Here is a 15,965-nt window from a genome sequence, read left to right as displayed (position 1 = left end):
CTGCAGACTGTTTCTATCAAGTGTGATTATTAAAGATAAAATTAATTACAATTAGAAGCTGGATATAATCACAGACTAGCAACAACAATGTTTACAAAAAGTGATTTCTGCATAATAAATAAGTTCCCCTTAAAATAAAAGGAAATCATACATAGAACAAGCAAAGAAAGTCATTAATCATCCATCCAAACTTGTCAATAGTGTTTTTACTCTTTATTTTAAAAATTTTGTTCTAAATATCATCAAACCATTAAAAATAATGTATTACAAACATACAGAAATACTGTGCATTTAGAGCACAGATGTCAAACTCAGTTCCAAAAGGGCCGCAGCTCTGCACAGTTTAGTTCCAACCCTAATTAAACACACCTGATCAAACTAATTGAGTCCTTCAGGCTTGTTTGAAACCTACAGGTAAGTGTGTTGGAGCAGGGTTGGAACTAAACTGTTCAGGGCTTCGGCCCTCCAGGAATTGAGTTTGACACCCCTGATCTAGATGATCAAATTACTTCATCTCATTTTTTAAAATCAATCTTATTTTTTTTTGTTAATCCAGGAAATGACTGTTTTGATGGCATCATGTAATTGGTCCATAAAAGAAAGGCAAAACCAGGATTGCTGAAAAAGCTTCAGGTCACTGGGAAATGTGGCCAGTGCTGTGGGTGCTTGACTTCCACGAGTCTTGTAGACATTCTTCTATTGTGCCAAATGACACTTGTTCCATCAGCTTGTTTCTATAAAAGACACCATTTTACTTTTCAAGTCACACACTTATTAGGGTGCATCTCAATCAGCTCTTCTCAGGAAATGACCCAATGATTCTTTTGGATTCACAAACAAATACACATTTTTCCTTTACTCACTTTTCTGCTCCTTAGTGAAGGTGATATAGGAGTACACCAGACTACCAGCAATGCTACAGAGACAAAAAGAAAAGACAAAGCTATGTATATAGCAGCTCATGTATTTTTAGATTGACCTAAAAAACATTTCTACATTTGTATTTCCTTCACTTTGACAACATCAAGGAAGCGATGTCACATCTTGTAGTTTCTTTGGAATAGTTCTTGAGAGTGACCCTTAAATTGTGAAATACTAGCTGGGATTTCATTTTAACATGAAGCAAATCAAAAGTTTGCAAAAAAAAAATCTAATAGTAATTAACAGTAAACAAGGCAAGCATGATGGAGACAGCTGATTAGTCACATGGGTGTAATCCTTTTCCATCTTCCATTGAACTTTTTTTGCAAGTCCAAAAACTCCTCTTTTTTTTGCGAAATAATAAAACCGAGCTGTTTCCATCACTTTTTTTTCCTCGTGATACTTCAAATTTGTGACAGTAAATCGAAGCATTGTGTTTTATGGATTGAATATTTGATTTTTGTAATGCACCGCGATTCCCTCAGTAATAGATTCTAAGGACTCTATTTTAACGGTCCATGCGCAGAGCGCAAAACGCAGGGCGCAAACACTTTCAGGGCGTGTCAGTTTATTTTCTTAATGAGTTATAGGTGTGTTTTGAGAATAAACCATTTAGAGTCTCATCTCCCATTCCCTTTAAGACCCAGCTGCGTCGCGCCATAAGCACATTCGCTATTTACAGGACGCAAAGTAAGTCTAAGTGGGAAAAAATGAGCATTTCACAAGCAAACAGTTAACAATTTTTTAACAGAAAACAGTTAAACAGAGCATCTACTGCGTGAGAATGAGAGATATGGATCACGATCGCTCTTGGATAGGGAAACCTTTACGCACAGACATCAATTAGTCTATAAATAATTAATTTCGTTTGTTAAGCGCAAATATTCGTTTCAAAACTATTTCTAAATTCAGTTCTAATTTCCAGCAAACGAATAAATGAACAATAATAACGAAGTGTGTTCAAAATACTGAGTTATTTCCAAATACACCTGCCATGCCCCATATGGTCTAAAACATGCAGGTGGGCAAATCTAAGCTTGTTTTTAATAAAACAAATATAAATATGGATATAATAAATAATACTGCTAATAATAATAACATTATACAAAAGCAAATTGAATGAACTGAAAAAGCCTCCCGAGATGAAGAAGACATAAAAGCAGTGATTTTTCATATTTATGTAGGCTAGAAAATAATGTTTTGTAATATTTTAATCCTTTATATTTATATCCTATATCTATTCTTATTATATCCTATATATATCCTTAATATTTACATTTTTTTATATGTAAAGATATTTGCCTGCTCTCTTGTGTGTATTAAGCAGTGTGTAAGCGAGGCGCAACTCTGCGCCGGAGTTTAGACCGGGTTAGTTTTGATCTAATGAAAAATCTATTATAGTTTCTCAAAATAGCAACGCGCCAGCGGTCCGCCTCAGAACGCCTCCCTTTTTAGACCAGAACGCCTATGAGCGCACATATGAGCGCTAATGCATTTGCTAATTAGGGCCCTATCATACACTCGGCGCAATGTGGAGCAGCGCAATAGTCTTTTACTACTTTAAGCTTGGCGCAAGGGTCATTTTGACGTGTTGCGACACGCTGTTTAAATAGCAAATGCATTTGCGCTCATATGTGCGCCCATAGGCGTTCTGGCCTAAAAAAGCAGGCGTGTTTTGGCGCGTTGCTATTTTGAGAAACTGTAAATAGTCTGTTCTTTAGACCAGAACAAAGTCGGTCTTTTGTCTGGCGCAAAGTGCTCCTGGCTTACACACTACACACAAGATGTAGAGCAATACGCAAATATCTTTACATATGAAAAATATATAATATGTTGAGGATATATATAGGATATAATAAGGATATATATAGGATATAAATATAAATGATTACAATATTACAAAACATATTAATTTCTAGCCTACATGAATTTAAATACCACTGCCTTCATACTTTCTTCATCTCGGGAGGCTTTTTCAGTTCATTCATAACAATTTGCTTTTGTATAATGTTATTATTATTAGCAGTAATATTTATTATATCCATATTTATATTTGTTTTATTAAAAACAAGCTTAGATTTGCCCACCTGTCAGGGTGTATTTGGGAATAACTCAGTAATTTGACCAAACTTTGTTATCATTAATCATTTATTTGTTTGCTGGAAATTAGAACTGAATTTAGAAATAGTTTTGAAACAAATATTTGCGCTTAACAAACAAAATTAATTATTTATAGGCTAATTGATGTCTGTGCGGTAAGGTTTCCCTATCCAACAGAGCAAAAGCGAAAGTGAACGTACTTTACGTCATGTTAATAGCGAATGCGCTTATGGCGCGACGCAGCTGTATCTTAAAGGGAATGGGAGATGAGACTCTGATTGGTTTATTCTCAAAACACACCTATAACTCATTAAGAAAATAAACTCAACCCTTTTACACCATGCGACATTGGCGCAAAGCGGATTTTTTCATCCTTAAGTTAGCAAAAATGCGTTCTGACACGCCCTGAAAGCGTTTGCACCCTGCGTTTTGCGCTCTGCGCATGGACCGTCAAAATAGAGCCCTTAAACAGCGAAGCGCAACGCCTCTAAACGACTCTTGCGCCAAGCTGAAACTACCAAAAGACTATTGCGCCACGCCTTGCGCCACACTGCGCCATGTGTATGAAAGGGCCCTAAGCTTAGTTTTGAACTATAACGTCGCTCTAGGCTAGTTTTTAAGGGCGTACTCACACTATGCTATCCGAACCGTGCCCAGGCCCGTTTCCTGGATCATTTGAGAAGTGTGAGTGTGCTGAATCGGGCTCAGGAAAATGTGCAATTGTCCCAGACGTAATTAAAACAGGGTGCTGGAAACCCAGCTGGTATCATTTTACAATGCATCTTTTCTTACCTAATGTTTAGACCGACAAAGTTCATCCAACTAAAGATGTAATCTCCACCAAACACCATCCCAATGTAAGTCACTAAGATGTTCTGTGGAAATGGTTGAAGGAAACAATCAATGCTCGATTAATCATATTAACAATGCACTTTTTAATTTGAAAAACAGTTACCGACCTTGATACAGCCCACAATGGTAGTCGTCAAAGCAGAGTTGTAATGAGTGCATAACATAATCGAGTACATGAGTATAAACCTGGCAAAACAATGGGAATTCATTTAAAAAGTCATTTTAAATAAGAAATGATGCACTTTACTTAAAGCAGAACTGAAAAAAATGTGACTTATCAGACTTACCCCATCACACAAGATAACACAAACTGAATCACAAAGAAATAGTCAGCCCAAACCTCGCACTCCAAAGTCTGAAAAATTACCGGAGAGTTCATGTTTATTTATTTTCATGTACATTTACATACAGCAGGGTTCCCGCGGGTCCTTAAAAAGTCTTAAAATGTCTTAAATTAAAATACGGGAAATTAAGGTCTTAAATTGTCTTAAATTTACCGTAAAGTGGCTGTTAGGTTACATGTGTACATTGTACATACATAGGTTATTACATTTTCAGCCGGTGTGCTTAATGACGATAGGGAAGCACAGTGGTCCACTGTAAAACGTCTAAAAGTTGATCATTTTAGTATGTGTAAAACATACAAGTAATGTTAACACATATAAACAACTCATTCCTGAAAAAAGGCAAGAGAGCTGTGTGCATGTGCACATTTGAATAATGTCGGGCTATAAACAGGTTTGGGCTTTTAAAAAGCTGTCAATCAATATGTACTTGTCGGGTTCGGGCTCTATCGGGCCTAACTTTTATGGCCCGATTACAGCTCTTGTTCAGATGCCAACTCACAGTCAGCTATAACAGTTTAATTCCACCACCAGACACTCAAAAGGCAGGTACTGTGGGTTATCCAAACTGTGACGAGGCACAATTCATTTAAATCTAACAAGGCCATTAAAATGAGTAGCCTATTCCAAAGAAATTATTAAATTTTTGGGTCTTAAATTATATTTGTTGAGGTCTTAAAAAGGTCTTAAAAAGCATAAAATTTTACTTTTAAAATGGTGCAAGAACCCTGTACAGTGTAAATCAGAATTATTTTTCAAAGCATTACATGTGATAGAAACTTGCATTTATTAAAATACTTACTTTCTGAACGTCTCCAGTGAAGTATGCTAAAACAACAGTGGGAATGATCATGAGTAAAGCATTATAATACAATAGCCCATATTTTCCAAGTTCCTAAAAATGCAGGAAAGAAAAATGATTTGAGTTAATGAGAAAAATCCACTAAAATAATTAAAACACGAACGCCATTATGAATGTATTAAAACATGTGCTTGTTTTATTGTAAAAATGTGCAATAATGACAAAAAAAAAATACTAATTTGTGCATTTCATAACTTCCATGTGCAGCTATGCTGCTGTTTTAGATGGTGTATTCTGGGAAATTGTCTTACACCTTGGTTTTGAGTGTGGTTCTAAAAAAAAATCTCAGTTTCAAGGGCTATTTAGCCCTTCCACTTAGCCCTATGCCTTCAAGCTAAAGAGAATCGGGACACCCCTTCCCCTTCATGGTAACACGAAAAACGAGGGGTAGGGGGTAGGGGAAGTGCTAAGGCAGGGGTGTCAAACTCAATTCCTGGAGGGCCGAAGCCCTGCACAGTTTAGTTCCAACCCTGCTCCAACACACTTACCTGTAGGTTTCAAACAAGCCTGAAGGACTCAATTAGTTTGATCAGGTGTGTTTAATTAGGGTTGGAACTAAACTGTGCAGAGCTGCGGCCCTTTTGGAACTGAGTTTGACACCTGTGTGCTAAGGGGTATAATTAGGATTGGGCCTTGGGAGTCGCTGTCCATTTCTAAAGTGCTCAAATATGACTCAGGACCACAGAAAACAGACATAGGTGTCTGTTTGAAATTTAGGTTTTAGATTTATACATTATCTTTCCACTCATACAGTATTTTCCATAAGCTTTCAGTTGATGTATGGATTGTTAGGATCAGCCAATATTCGGTTGAGATACAACTAGACATGAGATACAACTTAGATCTGAAGCTGTGTGTTCAAAATGAAGACGGCCGGACATTTGTGCGCACTCATTTATTCTTGACGTGTTTGGTATCATCCAAAAATAATGAAATTACTCTGCCTCAAGTGGTTCTAAACCAGGGGTCTCCAACTTGCCTCAACACACCAGCCTGGATATTTCAAATACACCTAGCAAGAGCTTGATTAGCTTGTTCAGGTGTGTTTGATTAGGGTTGGAGCTCAAATCTGGAGGACACCGGCCCTCCAGCAACAAGTTTGGTGACCCCTGTTCTAAACCTTTATGTGTTTCTTTATTCTGTCGAACACTAACGAAGATATTTGGAAGAAAGTTGTAACTATTGACTACCGTGTTAAGAAAACCCAATAACTTGGAAGTCAGTGGTTACAGGTTTTAAGCTTTCTTAAAATATCATCCTGTGTGTTATGCGAGTAAATGAGCAGTTTCAGTTGTGTGTGAACTTTCGCTTTAATGGTAAAATTACCTTGGAGTCCAGTTTTTGCTTCATATAGGCTCCGTTAGCAGCAGTCAGTATGTTGTTAAGTGTAATAAACACATATCCTTGGAGGTCAAAAGCTAAATCTGAACTGTAAAAATCAATAAGAGGAAAGTTAACTTTAATTAATCTTTAAAAAGAACTGTGTATGTTTACTGGCAGGGCTTTACATCAACACCCGCCAAATGCGGGTAGATTTCAGCTTTGCCGGGTTAGACAGCCGCTCCCACTAGCCACTTTGGCAGGTTGGAAATAATTTTTACAATGTAGTTTTCTCAAAGCAGGGTTTGACAATAAGGATGGCCCAATATGCGTGCAAATGTGATCTTTAAATCGAGTAACAGCACCACTGAAAACAATAACTGTGTTCGCGCGAGACAAAGCAGGTGAATACCATAGGTGAATACCTTATGAGAGGATGATTACTCGCGCGCTCCCGTTTACTTGCGCTTTTTTTTCTGTTCACTTGCGATCGGTTCTCTGTGAAAAAGATTAGACAAAAACCAATGCTCGTGTACCCACAGTCCTGCTGCTTTTAAGAGCTCAAGATTGAAAAATATATGTATTTGTAAGCAACAGCAGCAGTCACTGCTTTCGTTTTATTATATTCTCAGGCACGTGATCATCCTTTCATTATCACTCGTGGTATGTTTTTACCTGCTTTCCTTTGCTTACAGCTATTTTTGTTAATATAGTTTAATTATCATCCTTTACAATAACATTTCTTTAATATGAGATGAACTCCCCACTTGTGTGTAGTAACTGCTGATCTGGGACCTTTAGCCAGGACAGATTACTTTGCATATTTTAGATGCATGACAATAGATCTTTTTAAATGTTAATTAAAAAAAAAAAAGTTTTGTTGAATAATATGCATGTTTACAGCTAAATATTTGCTTGTTTTGACACATTTAAATATGTGCCAAAGAAATAATTATTTCTTTTTGGTGTGGTTAGAGATGAATTTGGTAAAACCTTTATTCTGAGCCCTAAAAAGTCTTGTGAAATAAAAACCAATTGCAATGCAAAGGTCACACACAACACACATAAACAGTGAAATAAATGAGGCAGCATGTGGACAACGCAACATCTAAATTAAGTCATTTTAGCATGTCAAAGTCACATTTATTTATATAAAATATATTTTCCAAACAAAATTGTGGCTAGTGAAAGTGGCTAGTAATGTTGGAAATCTACTAGCCACAGTGGCTGGTGATCAAAAAAGTTAATGTAAAGCCCTGTTTACTGGTGAACATATTAACAAATAATAAAAAAGAAACTGGTTTTATGTTATCTGCAAATAGGAATCAAAGCTTAAAAGGAACACTCTACTTTTTTTTAATAGTCTCATTTAATTTACATCTTAACATTTCTTAATCCATTAAGCAGATCTTTTAGCTTAGCCTAGGATAGATAATTGAATCAGATTAGACCATTAGCATCTCATTCAAAAATAAATAATAAAATAAATTAGATACAATTAGATAAAATTTGATAATGTTCCTATTTAAAACGTGACTCTTCTGTAGTTACATCATGTACTAATGGAAGATGAAAGTTGTTATTTTCTAGGCTGATATGGCTAGGAACTATAATTTTATTTTTCCTTAATAATCAAGGAACTTTGCTGCCACACCATTGCCCCTTTCACACATACAGTAACAGACCTTTCCGGAAAATTGCCGGGAAGGTGTATATGTGTGAACAGCCCCTTTTTGAAAATACCGGTTAATTCATTCTGGCTATTTTCCGGAAAGAGAAGTTGTAACATTACCGCTAATTTGCCGGAATGCTGCGCTGTGTGAATGCAGAAGGAAGATTGCCGGAAAGAGCGCGTGCATGTCTAGAACGTGCTGACGTGAGACGCCTGCTTTAGCCAATCAGAACTGTCAGACGCATTCACATCCGCGCGGTTTATGAGAATAAAAGCCTTTAAATTTTTTACCAGACACATTTAGCTGCTAGATGTTAGTCAGATGACGCTTATATGTTCATCTTAATGCCAACTGTGTAAATAATCATCGATAAGATGCTCATGATAAGCCGTTGTTTGTTTACCTTAAAGCTTTGCGTGTGCCCGTGAAACAGCCCGTGAGCGCCAGCACACACACATATCATGAACATCTCGACATGCGAAAGTGTTTCTCTATTTGTTTTCATCAAAGTTGTTCACAATACTGATCCATCCACAGAGTTTGTGATGTAGTCAAATGTTTACAAACACAAGCGCAGCCATTTAGAGCTCATTTCTGGTTAATGACGTCAGAATTTACCAGTATTTTGGAATGGATGTGTGAATGCTCTTTTTCGGAAAAATTCTGTAACGTCCTCGCCTGTGTGAACAGCACTTTTTTGAATTTACCGGTAAAGTCGTTCGGGTAATTTTCCAAATATTTACTGGTATCAGTGTGTGAAAGGGGCTCATGTCTGCAGCAGGCAATACTGTAACAGTGTTCCTACAGAAGAGTCAAGCTTTAAATGGAAAAACTATTGAAACTCCTTGGTTTTGAAACTCATTTTTGAGTGAGATGCTAATGGTCTAATCTAATTCAATGATCTATGCTAAGCTAAGCTAAAAGTGCTCCCGCCAGATGTCAAGATCAGCTGAATGGATTCAAAACAGTAAAACTCAACTGCACTACTCTAGGGGAGTTGTAAAATGAATCATGTTTGCCATTTAAAAGCATACCTTGCAGCAACAAAAGCTCCCAGAATCATGGTGAATACAGTTGCCTTTATAGACCATGAAAACTTCTGTCTACATAAGAAAAAAAAATATATATATATATCAAATGACAGATGATAATGTGCTGTAAATCTCACATCTCTACAACTTCAACTGGCACAGATGCATATTGTGTAGACCTACTTGAGCAGGTATCCCTCAAACAGCATTGTGAACAAAATGGAAAATCTTCGGAGCACGGTAAACATTGGGAGGCTGCAAGAGATCATATAGAAATGTAATATCACAGTACATTTACTGATCATTTTTAAAGATTTTGTTTAACCAAAAATGTGCAAAGGTCAATATGGTGAATGAACCTGACAGGTGGACAAATCTAAGCTTGTTTTTAATAAAACAAATACAAATATGGATATAATAAATAATACTGCTAATAATAATAACATTATACAAAAGCAAATTGAATGGACTGAAAAAGCCTCCCGAGATGAAGAAAGTAAGGCAGTGGTTTTTAAATTCATGTAGGCTAGAAAATAATATGTTTTGAAATATTTTAATCAATTATATTTATATCCTGTATATATCCTTATTATATATATCCTTAAGATATTATATATTTTTCATATGTAAAGATATTTGCGTATTGCTCTACATTTTGTGTGTAGTGTGTAAGCCAGGTGCACTTTGCGCCAGACAAAAGACCGACTTTGTTCTGGTCTAAAGAACAGACTATTTACAGTTTCTCAAAATAGCAACGCGCCAAAACACGCCTGCTTTTTTAGACCACAACGCCTATAGGCGCACATATGAGCGCAAATGCATTTGTTATTTCAACAGTGTGGCGCAACACCTCAAAATGACCCTTCCACCGAGCTTAAAGTAGCAAAAGACTATTGCGCCGCGCCTTGCGCCACATTGCGCCGGGTGTATGATAGGGCCCTATATCACAGATTCATGGAATTGATTTTCCATTGGATTCAGAGATATGTTTATTGGGCAATTACACAAATTCTAACCTCCAGCATAATTATGCTATTAAACTTATTGAAATGTTGCTGACAATAGCTAAAAAATGCATTGTTTTAAAATGGAAAACAGACATTGATGTACCAATTGGACTGTGGATCTCAGAAGTTTGCAACTGTATACCATTGGAGAAGATCACATATTCTTTGAGAGGAAAGGATGAATTATTTAAAAAGATTTGGAATCCATTTTTGAACTATATTAAAACCACTTGATTTGATTTGACAATGTTTTTGTTTCTACCGGTTTCTACTGTATCTCCTCCCTTTTTATTTATTTATTTAATTTAATTGTACTTATTTTATATCTTGTGTATGTTTTAATTTAGTTTGTTTGCTGTTTTGTTTTGATGTTCTGTATTGTTAACTCTTGAAAAATCGAAATAAAAATATATAATAAAAAAATAAAAATATCAGGCTACCTTAAAAAAATGAATAAATAAAAATCAACCCAGGCTCATTCTGAAAACGCAGTCCCGTGGACGTTTCTGGAGAACGCGAAATACGTCCTGGGAGTTACGTATATGTGCAGTTTTTGTTTTCGCAAATGCGCGAGAGGCCGCTGTTAGCGCTTTTTCGTATCTCAAATGTCTCTCGCGTGAACCCACCAGAGGCCGCTGTCTGTCTGACTGACCGAATGACTGACTGCGCGACCGGCCAATCGGCTGACCCACCCTCCTCCTTCCCTAAACCCAACCAGTTTTACTAAGTGACCCACCTGCCCACTCACTCCCCTAAACCCGAGCAACAATGTAGAAAAGATGAGGTTGGTGTCGTGATCTTGTTCTTTCCGAGTGTGCGTGTGCATTGGCTCGTGCAACCTGAAAAAATGCTGATTTTGTTTGATTCGAACATTTCGAAATGAAACTTATAAGCCAGTTGTTGTTTAATGGTATTGTTGATTCCAAATATGTCATGTAATCGTAAGTTTGGCAAACAGTTTTGGAGAATTTTATGTTTCCCCATTCAGACAGAATGCCGAGCTTGCTGCCCGAGAGGCATTTCAAAAGGATTTTGATTTAACTCACTTCAGTTGTTTGGTTCCAAACAGGCCCGTCAACTGATTTCCCACATACAGTAAAGGAAGTGGAAATACCTGTGCAGCAAATATTGTGACAATTAAACTTACAGTGTGTATACGTGAATTAGTTTTGTTTCCAGTGAGCTCAGGCTTACCTTGTAAGTTACATGCCAGTCAAAATCTGGGAAACTGATCACGTTTAATGCTTTTGCTCCTCGCAGAACTACAACGGTTGCAAACATCTGCAAACAAAATAATGAACTTCATCAGCTGCTCAATGGCAAAAAACATGCACACTGTACATAGAATTGAAGGAATTTCTTTTCTCAAATATCTTCCAATAGGGTATATGCCGGGTATATGGCCAAAAAAGCCCTTTGCTCGCACGCGCCCATCAGAATCGGCAGGCTAGTGCAGAAGCTCCATTGAATATACTGGGGTAAAATAAATGCTCATATTATAAAGACATGGCAGGGGAAATGTAATGTAATGCAGTGCTTCTTGTACAACCTGAGACCAACTTTATATCGGATATCACTTAGCCAGTGGAGATCGCTGATTTTTAAAGAAAACAGACCTTAATTGTGCTGATTTTGCATTGGCATACAATTCACTGGAAACGATTAACCCAGGTTAATGGCAAATTAAAAGTCCTATTAGCATGCTTCGCCATATACCCTATTTTAAACACATTTTTTTACTTTTTTATTTTTTATTAAAATTTTTTGCAAGATAATATAATTTAGCTTAAAGTTTTGGAATTTTTTTTTCTAAAAACTAAAACAAATACTTTAGCCAAACTAAAAGAATTAAGACTTTCTCCAAAAGAAAAATATAATAGGAAATACTGTGAAAATGCCCATGCTCTGTTCATAACTTGGTAAATATTTAAAAAAAAGAATTGAAATTTGCTCAACAGGAGGAAAAATTTTGGTTTTAACTACATATGTTGAATTTAACACATTAATAAAAGAGTAACAACACAAAAGTGCTTTGACAGCTCTCGGTTAGTTGTTTGTTTTTTATATATATACACACTACCTGACAAAAATCTTGTCGCCTTTCCAAGTTTTAGGAAAAACAAAAAATAGCTTAACTTCTAGTTGATCATTTCGTGTCATAAGTGGCTTATATGAAAGGCAAAGGCCTCTAGATTACACTTATTTTACCAAAAATATGATCACGCCTTGTTTTTGAATGATTTAATTAAGACAGTAAGTCTGACTTTGCTTAGACAAAAGTCTTGTCACTTAACAGAAATAATGTACAGTATACAATATAAAGTCATGCTGCAGTGGAAAAAGATTTAATATTGTGTCTGACTCTATCATGAGCTTGGAGGACTGCATCCATACATCTCTACAATGACTCAAATCACTTATTAATAAAGTCATCTGGAACGGCAAAGAAAGCGTTCTTGCAGGACTCCCAGAGTTCATCAAGACTCTTTGGATTCATATTCAATGCCTCCTCCTTCATCTTACCCCAGACATGCTCAATAATGTTCATATCTGGTGACTGGGCTGGCCAATCCTGGAGTACCTTGACCTTCTTTGCTTTCAGGAGCTTTGATGTGGAGGCTGAAGTATGAGAAGGAGCGCTATCCTGCTGAAGAATTTGCCCTCTCCTGTGGTTTGTAATGTAATGGGCAGCACAAATGTCTTGATACCTCAGGCTGTTGATGTTGCCATCCACTCTGCAGTATTTGTGATGATTGGGGTGCAGTTCAATAGATGATTCATCTGCAAAAAAGTACCTTCTGCCACTTTTCCAATTGATTAACTAGAAGTTAATTTTTGTTGTTCTTAGAACTGGGATCGACGACAAGACTTTCGTCAGGTAGTGCATATATTTATATGCTGCTCATTTGCAAAAAAGCTTGTTTAAAGTAGTGAATTTAGGTAAGGGGTGAGAAAGTTTGGTTCTGGAGATCCAGAAACACTCCAACACTAATCAAACAAACATAATCAAGATAATCGACGTCTAAGGGTTAAACATCACAACTTAATTGTTATTAGAAAAGAAAACGTATGTTGCTGTGAGTCAAGAGCGAATTTATTTGATTTATGATTAGGGAGGGTATTTCTAACAATGCGGCGTTCTATAAAAACTGATTTGTTAGATTAAATAAAATACATGATGATAAAATTGACAGATCACAAAAGTAAGAACTTTCTTACCTGGCCAATTCCCAGTGCTAAAGAAGATGGGAATCTGAGTGGAAATACACAGATTATTCAGTACACAAAATATTAAATAAAACAACAAATAAATAAATATGCAAATAAATGAATAAATAAATACACAAATTCCTGCATAAATAAAACAATAAATAAATAAATAAATTAATACACAAATTCCTCCATAAATAAAACAATAAATAAATATGCAAATAAATGAATAAATAAATACACAAGTTCCTGCATCAATAAAACAATAAATAAATAAATATGCAAATAAAAAAAATAACTACACAAATTCCTGCATAAAAAAAACAAATAAATAAATATGCAAATAAATGAATAAATAAATACACAAGTTACTGCATAAATAAAACAATAAATAAATAAATATGCAAATAAAAAAAATAACTACACAAATTCCTGCATAAAAACAACAAATAAATAAATATGCAAATAAATGAATAAATAAATACACAAGTTACTGCATAAATAAAAAAATAAACAAATTTGCAAATAAATAAAACAATAAATAAATACACAAATTCCTGCATAAAAACAATAAATAAATAAATATGCAAATATATGAATCAATAAATACACAAATTCCTGCATAAAATAAATAAATAAATATGCAAATAAATTAGTAAATAAATACACAAATTCCTGTATAAATAAAACAACAAATAAATATGTAAATAAATAAATACTTTAAAAAAAAACATAAATTCCTGCATAAATAAATATATAGATAGTGCAGCCAGATTAATAATTAAATAAATTACACTGATCTTGGGGAAATAAGAAAATGCTAAACTGAAAGTAGATTTTCCCCTTTTATTTATGCAGGAATTTGTGTATTTATTTATTTGCTTTTTTATTTATTTATAGTTTTATTTATGCAGGAATTTGTGCATTTATTTATTTGCATATTATTTATTTATTGTTTTATTTATGCAGGAGTTGTGTGTGTGTGTGTGTGTGTGTGTGTGTGTGTGTGTGTATATATATATATATATATATATATATATATATATATATATATATATATATATATTTCTTTTATTATTTTTTGCATGTTACTATATGCATTTTTTTTATTTTTGCAGGAATTTGTGTTTTTATTTTATTCATTCATTTGCGTATTTATTTATTTAGAGGTTTCGTCCGCCATAATTTTAGGGTACATTAACTAGGTAAATTAGGTCAACTACTAGGCAAGTAAGGCTAATTAGGCGTTTTCATTGAAAAAAATGCTTAAGTTGGCTAATAATATTGACCTTAAAATGGTTTTAACAAAATTATTTAGCTTTTATTCTAGCCAAAATAAAACAAATAAGACTTTATTCAGGAGAAAAAAATAGTGTAGGAAATGCTGTAAAATATTTCCTTGCTCTGTTAAAGATAATTTTGAAAACAGTAAAAAAAAAGAAAGAAAAATTTAACTTCAAAAGTACATACACAGCTTATTACAGCTTAATAGCACAGAAAACTTTATACTTACACCAATATTAACTAATAACTACAACTACTATTACTATTATTACTTTTACTACTACTAGGCTGCTACTACTACTAATAATAATCTGGGATAATGGATGACATTACAGAAAGAGACGATACACGTGTGTAAATAAGTGCTGACAGCTATGACCAAGCAAAGTCAAAGCAAAGGTGAGAAGAGTAAAAGTCTGTCTGGGCACACTACAACACTAAAGTTTTGGCGTCAATGTATCACCATACTTTCCCGCTAAACGTCTGGTTAACAAAATATAAGAAAGAAAAAAAAACGCCAACTTAATATGATTGTACAGAAGAAAAACAATGCTGTTATGACCTGTAATTCGTGAGAACACTTTTGTTAACGACGACGATGAGAAAAGAAGATATCCCGTAGAAAGCTGCCGCAAATAGCTTGAGATATAAGGCAGATGTGTCCTCGTCTTCTCCAGAAACTTCATGTTTTCCGCGCTTTCCCGGAGTTCCCGCGGAGCGACGTGCTCGTGCATTCGCCATTTCTCTGGGTTACATTCTGTTCATCGGGCAAAGAGGCAAACTACTTTCCTGCACAATAAACGGTTCCCTTTTCCTGACGTTTTTAAAGGGACAGTGCTCACAGTTCACATTTCCGGGTGGGATTCCGGAAGCAGGAGGGTGACCACCAGGTAACTGTTTTTTTTTTTTACGTTACGTTTAGAAAAATTCCCAACAATAGACAAACACCACTATAGGACATATACAACGTATAATAATAATGACAACTGTACTTCAAAAGGGAGAAAATTATAATAAAAAAACAATTATAAAAGTTGTACTTTATGCAATATGAAGCTTCACAAGGGGTTGTGAAATAATACTTAATTTGTCGAAAACAATTTAGCTACTTTAACAGCTTTAACATTTATCAAAGTGGCTACTAAGACACCAAGTTCATTAAGAAATTGTGAAAAGGGGGATATAAGAAGCATAAATGAATAAAATCTTCTATAATTGCACCAAATTTCCACCAGGTAACTAGTGAAGTCCAGATGGGATACAGCTGCGGATACTCCCCAAGTAGCAAAGTATTCTGGCCCAGATTTGGCATAAAGCTGGCATAGTAGGCATTCGTTTGGCACTGGTATACAGCATGTGGG

At 35.2% G+C, this 15,965-nt stretch overlaps 2 protein-coding genes across 4 annotated transcripts in view; one reads left to right on the top strand and one right to left on the bottom strand.

Moving 5' to 3' along the window:
• Positions 1-198: 198 nt before the first annotated feature.
• slc35d1b (solute carrier family 35 member D1b) lies at positions 199-15,440 on the bottom strand. 3 transcript variants are annotated; one of them, XR_015477596.1, is made up of 13 exons: positions 15,167-15,423; positions 13,330-13,363; positions 11,305-11,391; positions 11,157-11,224; positions 9,287-9,358; positions 9,107-9,175; positions 6,406-6,508; positions 5,020-5,045; positions 4,161-4,228; positions 3,981-4,059; positions 3,814-3,896; positions 864-916; positions 199-734 (listed from the first exon to the last, which is right to left on the bottom strand). XR_015477596.1 is itself a non-coding variant. In NM_200475.2 (13 exon segments), coding segments are annotated over 13 exon segments (999 nt in total). In that variant the 5' UTR covers positions 15,346-15,440; the 3' UTR covers positions 199-723.
• nyap2b (neuronal tyrosine-phosphorylated phosphoinositide-3-kinase adaptor 2b) overlaps positions 15,031-15,965 on the top strand; it is a 65,425-nt gene continuing 64,490 nt past the window's right edge. The window contains exon 1 of the mRNA XM_087240381.1: positions 15,031-15,494. The gene's annotated coding sequence lies outside the window, so the exon portion shown is untranslated. The remainder of the gene's footprint in view (positions 15,495-15,965) is intronic.

The sequence above is a fragment of the Danio rerio genome, chromosome 2, assembly GCF_052040795.2.
Source record: "Danio rerio strain M-AB ecotype USA chromosome 2, GRCz13ab, whole genome shotgun sequence".
NCBI lineage: Eukaryota > Metazoa > Chordata > Actinopteri > Cypriniformes > Danionidae > Danio > Danio rerio.
Note: the sequence above shows the minus strand (reverse complement) of the source record. Positions and strands in the feature narration are given on the sequence as shown.